This window comes from Nematostella vectensis, chromosome 9, assembly GCF_932526225.1.
Source record: "Nematostella vectensis chromosome 9, jaNemVect1.1, whole genome shotgun sequence".
NCBI classification, from domain to species: domain Eukaryota; kingdom Metazoa; phylum Cnidaria; class Anthozoa; order Actiniaria; family Edwardsiidae; genus Nematostella; species Nematostella vectensis.
In genome coordinates this window covers 2145886-2155476 of record NC_064042.1, presented here as the reverse complement: position 1 = coordinate 2155476, position 9591 = coordinate 2145886, and the positions used below count along the sequence as shown (strand labels likewise).

The 9591-nt window shown below is 38.6% G+C and overlaps 1 protein-coding gene across 1 annotated transcript; it reads right to left on the bottom strand.

Annotated features, from left to right (window-relative positions):
* Positions 1 to 234: 234 nt before the first annotated feature.
* LOC5509934 (UDP-GalNAc:beta-1,3-N-acetylgalactosaminyltransferase 1) lies at positions 235 to 3073 on the bottom strand. Its single transcript, XM_032379014.2, has one exon. It carries the CDS (start codon positions 2071 to 2073, stop codon positions 946 to 948), a length of 1128 nt encoding a protein of 375 aa, XP_032234905.1. The 5' UTR covers positions 2074 to 3073; the 3' UTR covers positions 235 to 945.
* Between the last annotated feature and the right edge of the window lie 6518 nt (positions 3074 to 9591).

Genomic DNA, 9591 nt, shown 5'->3' with positions numbered 1-9591 from the left:
CTCCTCCAGCCAATCTCTCACTGCCCCTCTTCTCACCACGCCCTTCTCTAGCCCCTATAACTTTACCCCCCCCCTAGCCCTGCCCCTCCTCTAGCCAGTCTCACCCTGCCTCTCCTCTCATCCCTACCCCCTCTCCCCCTGCCCGCCTTTTAAGTAAATGTTTTATACTCACACAACCCTATGCAAGTGAAAATATACGGATCCAATCTAGTGCTATCACTTGATTCAGGAATATATTTTTTAAATTTTTTATTTCTAACCTCCAATAACACAAAATCAATTTTTGGTATGTCCTTCAGGCTAAATGCTTTATAGACAACAACATCATATAAACAACAACCTTGAACAAGGAGTATTTCCCTTTATATACAGATATATATTCCACTCTCATAACTATCAGAACTTTCATAAATAATCATTACACAACTAAAGTGTATACAAATATAAAATATGAATAAAACATGATATAATAAGTTATTCAACTAAGGTGGAGGTTACACTTACACAATGAAAAATAGGCATGTCATATCTAAAAACAGCTATTCTTTAATAAAACCTGCAGACTTCAGCTATACCACCTTGTCCTGCCCTTCACAATATGTGGAAAATCCCAATATTTTAGTGACCAGACCAAGTGGTGTATGCTTACTTTGTCCTGCCTCACTGTATAGCCCTCTTTACATGCTTTATTGTCTCAGCTTAAACAAGCTTGATGTACATTAAGGAATGGGATGGTTAGACAACAAGTTGTAGGTAACGTTGCCTAGTATTACCAAAGCCAGGGGCAGATCCAGGAGCTCCAAAAATGGGGGGCCGAAGCAAGGGTATCAAGAGAGTGGGGGCCGGATTCATTGTTCTTCCGTGGATTTCCTTATATTTCTTGTTATTTTTAAAAAGGGGGGCTGATCTGCCCCTGATAGCCTAAACTCCTACAACCCCCTACAACTAAACTAACATTTTGAGAAATCGTTTGTGTAGGTATTGTATAGTGTAAGGGTTCAAGCTATCTCCCAAACAGAGAGCATTCAGTAGCTTGCTGTCAGGCCAGTTCCTTACGGAGTTTCTGAGAGACCTGTCCCATATAAACAACTTCCCGCCAATGTCAAGGGGTTTGACCTTTGATTGTCTTGCAAGGAGCCCCATAAATGCATCCTCAACCCGGAATATGGGGACCTTCTTGGCCTGCTTTGTAAATTCCTCTAAGAGATTCCCAGAGATAATATAGCAAGGGCCAGCACAGTAATTTGGGAATTTTTTTTCGGGAAATTGTTTTTTGCTGACATAGTGTTGGTTCTTTGGGTTACGTGAAATGTACGCATTGAAATGAACATAGCCAGCGTATAACCTTTTCGGCGTAGAAGATTTACGAAGCCAGCTAACAAATCTTGGTATATGAGCGTATACATCGTCATCGACCTTTAAGATATACTTCGGTTTGAATTGTAATGCCCATTTGAATGCATAAAACACTTTGACAACAATATTACGGTACGTTTCTTCATAATTTCCACGTAAAATATCCCCAAATGTAGCTGCTTCTGTTTCAATATCAGCATCTTGTCTTAAATCCCCTGTTTTTCCAACCATAAATTGGATGTAAACGACCGCATCGGTTGAATAATTTGTGGAATTGCCTATTGTCGTTGCATGATCTGGTGTTTGTTTTACGATTTGTGCCCATGTCCTCCGTATGGCTTCTCGCCTTGTGACAGCTTTAGGAATCGTCGTTACCATAACCATCATAAATATCTCCCCAGGTTTGTGGTAAATCTTTGGAAACAATATTTTTTTCCCAGGGGGATAACGATAACTTACTCTTGCCTTTGTTTCGTTGTTTGACTCCGCTGAGTATATTGTCGTCGCATTAACTTTCTTGAAAGAGAAGCGTGTCAAATCTTCAAAGTCAACTTCTGAATATAGTTCTTCGCTTTCGTCAGCAAAATGATCAAGATAAGGTCGAATTCCATGGTTCTGTAATTGTTCTAAAAACCCAAAGTATAAAAAGCAAAAAACGAGTCCAATTTGCCCCAAAATGAAGATAACAACACAGAGCTTTTTCCACGATCCCTCCATCTTGAAGTACTCGATTTCTCTTCTATCAAATCAGAAACTAAGGAGGGAGGGGAGAGTCTTCAAAAACTCCGCACGTTTTCAAAAATACTTCCCTTACCCTTTTATAATATAGAGTAAGTCGACTGAACTTCATCTTAAAACAAAAGTACGGCAGATTTTATGAAAAAACTTTTTCGCCTTTTGTTTGTTTCTTGCACTTCAACGCTAAGTCGGCCTCACCCCATCCTACTGAAATGCGAAATTTATCTACAGCTAGCAAAAGACGGTGTCAAATTTCGTATCAGCAAAAACAAGACAATTTACATAAAGGGAGGCTTTCTTTGGATTTTTACTATACAATTTGACGAAGTGTCAAATCAGACTTCTAGGTTCAACTTGTTTTGGTTTGGGGGCAGTTATTTGCTATGCTAATTCCAGGAGTCCATGATACGTATGAAGACACGTTTTATCTATGGGAGCGCTCATTAATTACTGAGGGAGGAAATATGTAGGGGGGCTCATTTTTTTTGGCGCGGATTTAGGGGGGGGGTCACATTTTTTGGGGGGGCTGTCATTAAAGGGGAGGAGTCACATTATTTGGGCGTCGGATTTAAGTCTGGTTTTAATTTTTAGCATTAAAATACTGGGGCAAGAGATTCATTGTTGAAAAGAAAATTGTATTCAGTTCATAATGTTTCCTACTATTGTATATCTAGTTCCATATTGTTCAGGTACTAATCTTGTCTTTATATAAATAAATTTTGAAAAAACGCTCTCATGGTTGACAGACAAAGCTGCCCGTTCAAAACAGTTGAACTCGAAGGTCTTTGTTAAAATTGTCGACGACGTAGTCGTTTTCTAGCGACACCAGTATTTGTTGTTTATCTCTGTGCCACTCTTAAACTAGCGAAAGTGAAGGTACATACTTTAGTTAAATAGAACAAAATTGCCATGCTAGCTGATCTTTAGTAAAGGTTATATTCAGCTACACTTAGACTAAGTTTAAACGTGGTATTATCCATGAGCCGTATTCACTGCAAATGCGTGCAAACAGGCAAATGGATCAATCAAGTCGATTGTTTCATCTTCATTTGCAAGCATTTGCATTGAATACGGCTCATGGATAATCCGACGTTTGAACTTAGCCTTAGTATGTATATCAAGTCTCTGTGGTTTTATTGAATATAAAAATGTGTGTGTGTGTGGGGGGGGGGGGGGGGGGATGCAATTTTTTGGGCTTCCGGTCTAGTGGGGGGGGGGGGGGGGGGGTTCAGGCTTGTATTTGAGGGGGGGGGGGGGGCAAAAGGATTTTGCAAAATTGCCGCCCACCCCCAGTAATAAATGACCGCTCCCTATGCAATGCAAACCTGTATACACCATAAAATACGTTTTTTTGTGTGGTTTTAAAGTGCTTATGTTCCATTTCTAAAATATAAACAAAACGTCTATTTTCAGGAGATCCGCGACAGTGTTCTGTGCATTTCATCGGTCCTGGGATCGTTTCTCAAAACTCCCGGTAATTACCGGGCCCGTTAGGGTACCGGGAGAGTTTTCGGGATACTTTTCCGTGCGAGGAAGAGTCTTTCTCAAAGCTTGCGGTAGCGTCCCGGTTGTTTACGGGTTCCCGATAAGCAAATTATAATTTTCAGAGTTAATGAATAGATTGGCTAAGTAATTATTGAATATCAATAAAAATCGTAGATTTGTCGATGTCTGTAGACAACTGGTACCCCTAACACTGCTGTGGCATCGGCACTTCACGGCGTTCTTTACGTTATGTCTAATGGAATTCTTAAGACCCAGAATTGGTAAAAGAACATTATTTTTTATTAATCAACTGGTTTTGCTTTAGGTCAAACTGAACGCATTAGAAAACTGTTTTTTAATTGGAATAAACACTGGAGTAAACATTGAAACTTTGATCAGTACTCTACTTATGTCTATACAAACTATGCTATCTTTTGTACATCTACATCTAGGTGATGTAAAAGATGTAGAGCATCCCGAATATAATTGATGATAATGTTGTTGCTATCCAAAAGCGTTAAATTATCATTACCTTTAAATGTTCGCGGGAAAATCTGAATATGAAAGCCTCGCTTCAGTGCGAATTTTCGCGGAAGATTCAAGACAAGAAATGGAGGGACACTCACAGTCAAAGGTCATCGATATTTGAGGTGAGTTATGGCAATAAGAAATTATCAATTTGTTAAAATGAACGTCATGATTTATGGTAAAGACAACTTAAATAATTATTGCATCATAATACAAGATTATGTAATGTAGTGCCGGTAATGCCGGTGAACGGTTTGCAGTTTGCGTCCTTTTTTGTTTTTCTTTTTTTATATAAATTTTGAAATTGCGTCAAAACGAAAAAAAAATGCTCTCATAAGTTTCATTACTTTTCCTGTCTTTTGTTGATTCAGTAAAAGCATGTTTTGATAACTCCATGCAGAAATTGTATGTAAATCTAGTAGATACTGGCCCCGTGCAGCCGCTCACCGCTACCAAACAGTCATTGGCAGGACAAAGCAACCCAACCTTTTTATTTCGTTACAATAAACTGTAGGATATTCTAGCTAACATGAACTTGAAACTTTTGGTATTAGTAATAAATGGCCATTGATTATTTCGATGGATATTACTACATTTCAACAGTTTCATTCATGCCTATTTCCTAAAAGAATTTCACTATTCTTTGCAAACACACAGCATTTTTATCACACACAAAAAAAAAATAAATAAATAAATAAAATGAATAGAATAGAAATAAATAAATCTATATTGCTTAAACTTGTAAATTGCTTTGTTATTTTCTAGTCGATAAAATAGTTTAGCTATATTGTTAATACCCAATCAAGTTCTCAAAAGACAAGTACCATAAGGGGAAATTGACGTTTAGCTTCTAAGTTAAGATGAAAGATGAACGTATCTCCGTAAACGCTAATATATGAGATTAAACACTGCTTTTCACTACCCCAGATTTCGTTCCGCTTTTGGTTTCTGGTTCTAGAAAAATGCAGTGAGGGCTATGTAAGTAAGCTTAATTACTTATATGTAAGCTTAAAGTTATGTTTCTTACCTGCCGCCTTGCATGCCTTGTTTTAGTTAACTGGATATCATTTTGTACAAACGGGAGACTGCTCAGTTGACCAACTTAAGTTTCTTCTCTTCTAATATCCTAGAGCTGTTCTTTTCCATCACAAATTTCTTGCCTATAAAAGCTGGTTTACAAATTCAGCTGCTTCGAACAATTTCTTTTCTTAGCACGTGGCGTGCAGTTCTGTCCGTCGTTCGGAATTCTTGCAAAGTGTCTTTCATGATTGCTGCTTTGTGAATATCAGATGATATGAACTAAACGAATAGCAATCGAATATCTTGAATAAATAAAACCAGTCTGTATAAGACATCTTCACGTCGAAGTTTTGCTTCACGGTGTTTTGCTGGCAAGGTATCTCATCTTTTATCCTTTGAATCATACAATTTGTTCAGATGGGGCCGTAGAGTACTGTAGCCTGCATATTCAGTCGGTGATTAAGTTAATTCCAATAAAGAACAGGCAGTGCTTATAGCTCGGTATTTCCAAAGCAATTGAGCACACGGCTGAGAAGATTTCGCTGTTGAGCTCTCTACTCGTTTGAATTGATGAACTGCCAAAACTTGGCTATGACGTCACAGTAAAAAACAATAGCAATGGTTAAATGTATGCTACATTAGCATTTCCATTCAAGCCGTGGCACGTTTGCACTCTCTCTTGCATTCCTTCAAATTCATGACTCAGCACGGGATTCGGTGATATTTTGTTAGCGAATAAGTTTTCTCAAGCGGGCGTACGGAGTGTATGGTGATGGTAAACCGGATGGGTAGGGCCTGGCAGTTGGCCACAGGGCAGGTTTGCGTGCCTGGTTGATATGCATACCTGCTGGCTTTTTATTTTGCTGGGCTCCCCGTGGTGACCCGACCTTTGGTCTTCAAGTTCTTGTTCTCCGGTGGTGCTTGGTTATGTTTGGGGTCAGGAGGTACCATTCCCCGGTCCTCAGTCCCTCCTTTTCAAGCACCTGCTTGGGCGGGGAGCTGTGGCCCGGAGGCCCGGCTCCTCGGGTGCGCTTGGTTAGGAGGTCACCAAGCTATCCGATACCTGACCCCAAACTTATCAGACGATTAGTTTAAATGTATGCTACATTAGCATAATTTAGCATAAGTTAAAATCGAGGATGACCGCTGGCGCCTGGGCCCATTTCCATTCAAGCCGTGGCACGTTTGCACTCTCTCTTGCTTTCCTTTAAATTCATGACTCAGCACGGGATTCGGGAATATTTTGTCCCTCCCACCACTCCCTTATGTGAAGCGTATCTATTGGGTAAGTATATTCCACCGAAAGGTGTTACAGGTATCCCCCGGGGGGGGGCGGGGAGCTGTGGCCCGGAGGCCCGGCTCCTCGGGTGCGCTTGGTTAGGCGGTCACCAAGCTATCCGATACCTGACCCCAAACTTATCAGACGATGAGTTTAACATAACATAGCAATGGTTTCCCATTTCCCATATATTTTTATAGTAGGTCGGACACGCTAAATGAATTAATAAATACATAATACATACATAGACTGAATAAATATATAAATAAATAAACAGAATAAGTAGAATTAATAGTAAAAATAATAATAATGATGATGATGATGATGATAATGATGATGATAATAATAATTTAAAAATAATAATAATAGTAATTTAATAATAATAACTTAATAATAATAATTTAATAATAATAACTTAACAATAGATTATGAAGATAATGGTGACAATAATTTATTTATTTTTCATTATAGCACTCTTTCCACTTGGTTTTGTTGTTCATGGGAGAAATAAGGCGTGTGCCACCTCCGCGAATCAAGAATCAAATAAGTGTTGACTTTTCAAAATGCATAATATGCCAGGCAAGCTCAGAAGAAAAGCTTAGATGCAGTTCCGAAATTGGGCTGAAATCATTTTTAGAGGCAGTCGAGGTGCGTGAAGATGCACTCTGAATGCGTGAAAGCATTCTGAATGAAAGTCAAGCCATTTCCATCCAACCCGTAAATGCAGATGACCTCAGTGCCAGTAGCGTAAAGTCGCGTGTTGTTCCAAGTGATCTATATGATTTTTTGTGCTTTCTGATATCAAGTCCCGATAATCTGGACATCTCAAACCCAACAGCTATCAGCGCCACCGACGAAAGACGGGTCTTAGCTATCGCACAAGATCTCTTGTATTCCACCACTCATGCGCGGATAAAGCCCCCAAAGCACATAGGTCTTGCAATGTCTGTGCGTCATTTGACCGGCTCAAAACAGCTGATTAGAATGCTTCACAGATTCGGCCATTGCTGCTCGTACGATGACGTGGAAGTCGCTGATACAAGCTTAGCGCAAGAGGCCATTGAACAGTCGAAGAGTCGAGGCGTTGTGATACCCTCAAATACATAACCCGGGTCATTCATTGAGGTTGCGGCAGACAACAATGATTTGAACGAAGAGACATTGGATGGTCGAAAAACAACACACGCCACTTCCATTGTTCTTTTTCAAAGGAAGCAGATGATATAGATTTTATAGTTTTTATATAGATTTAGGCACTGCCTGAAGGCGGAGCCAGCGTTTGATACCTTTTTGTGTTGACTGATAGGGGTAATTTAGGGGGATCTAGGTGTCTCTAAAATTTTTTTTTTTAGAAGATTAAAAAAGTCATTTTTACTGCCATGTCATTATGAATTGTACAGGCCCGTACCTAGGAGGGGTCCCCCCACACACACACACACGGCCAAAGGAACACTTTCGGTTCTAAATAGACGTGATATTATTTGTAGACAAAACTCACTCTGGTATGTAGCCAGATCCGACATTAAACCTTCCCTTGAGATATTGCAAAGGCGCGGTCAGATTTTTATCAGAGAACTCCCCCTCCCCCCCACCGGAAATATAAGGTCCACTTTTTTTATTTCTAACCCCCCCCCCCCCCCCCCCCCAAGAAAAATCCTCGGTATGGGTCTGTTGCATTGGCCCCTCCAAATGTATCAAGCAAGCACTCATTTAATAATATTAAATATGCAGTATGAAAGTTAACAAATACTAAACCTTGGTGTAAGGATCAAGGATGTAGCAGTATTCCAAAGAATTAGATGCCATACTGTAGTTTTCACGTACTGCAACTGATTATTCAGAATAATGTGTTGAAATTAAACTCCACAAATATACCTCCTGAGATGCATTACATATTGGTGCACCCATCCTTTGGCCTTTTTTAGAAACTTTGGATCCACCCATACAGGCTACTCAAAAATAAATGCAATGGAGGCAAATCCTGAATTACTGAAAGTTTCTAATTTCAAACCAAACCATGTTCATTGCGATCTATTTTGGGGGCAGAGAGGAATAAATATACAAATAAACAAAAAGTCAATTGGGAGCGGAGAAATGGAGAAATTTAAACAAAATGTTACTCTATTCTAAAACATTTATAACAATAATGCAATAATAACTTGACTGAGCACTTTCCTGGTATTTTTCCCTTCCCTATTACCTTTAGGATTGATATAAAACTGTTTTCTTTACAAATTTATTATTGAAAAAGCACAAGTTTGTTGTTATCTTTATATAATTTAAGTACTTTGATCTAATAAAAACCTCTTCCCTTTATAGAAGTATAGAACTTGTATCAAAGCTACATTCTGACCAGCTTTGCCCTTGCAAAGAAACAAATAATGAATGAAACAGCATTCCAAAAATATAATAGAATCAAAAAGCCCAAACTGTCGCGATCTCGTACCAGAACAATTAATACAATACACCAAAAACTGGAAATCGACTCTGCCAAATTTTCGTCTATGATAAGTATAATACTATTGCTCTCTGTGTAACATACCTTATTTATTTAACATTCAACATATTAAAAGGTATACACCCTGCTATCAGAGGCCTTTTATATATAAATATCTCTATTCACATCTAATTCAAAATATAATGCAAAAGAAAATTTATTTGACAGTAGCTTGGTGCAATCACCTGAACCTTTAGCTGACAGACACGAGCTAAATGGCAATAATAGAGGGGAAGAGATAAGCTTTGAAGCTACTTTCTGAAATAATAGTACAAATTCTTCAACATTTGCATTTGCATTGACATGTAAAATCAGCATAAATTCTCAATAAAACTTTTGAAAAAGAAACTCGTCAGTTCTAATAAGATGAATAGTCGAAATAAAACGTGCCCCACTGACTACAATTATATGTCAAATTGCTTTTCTACCCCTTCATTATCTAGAATCACGAAAAATAGTCTGCAAAATTTCACTGTTTTCGAGTGAGAAACAACACTTTGTAGATCAATTTGTACTCTAAAACTCCGATTTAACATCAGTAAATAAAGTTTACTTAATAGACAATCTGGAAACAGAATAAAATAATACGGTAGCTGTTATTTTCATGTCATTTTCGGCAAATTCTTACCAAATTTGATGTTCCTGCCGAGGACTTGTCTCGTCAACGTCAGGAAGCAAATGAGTGAAA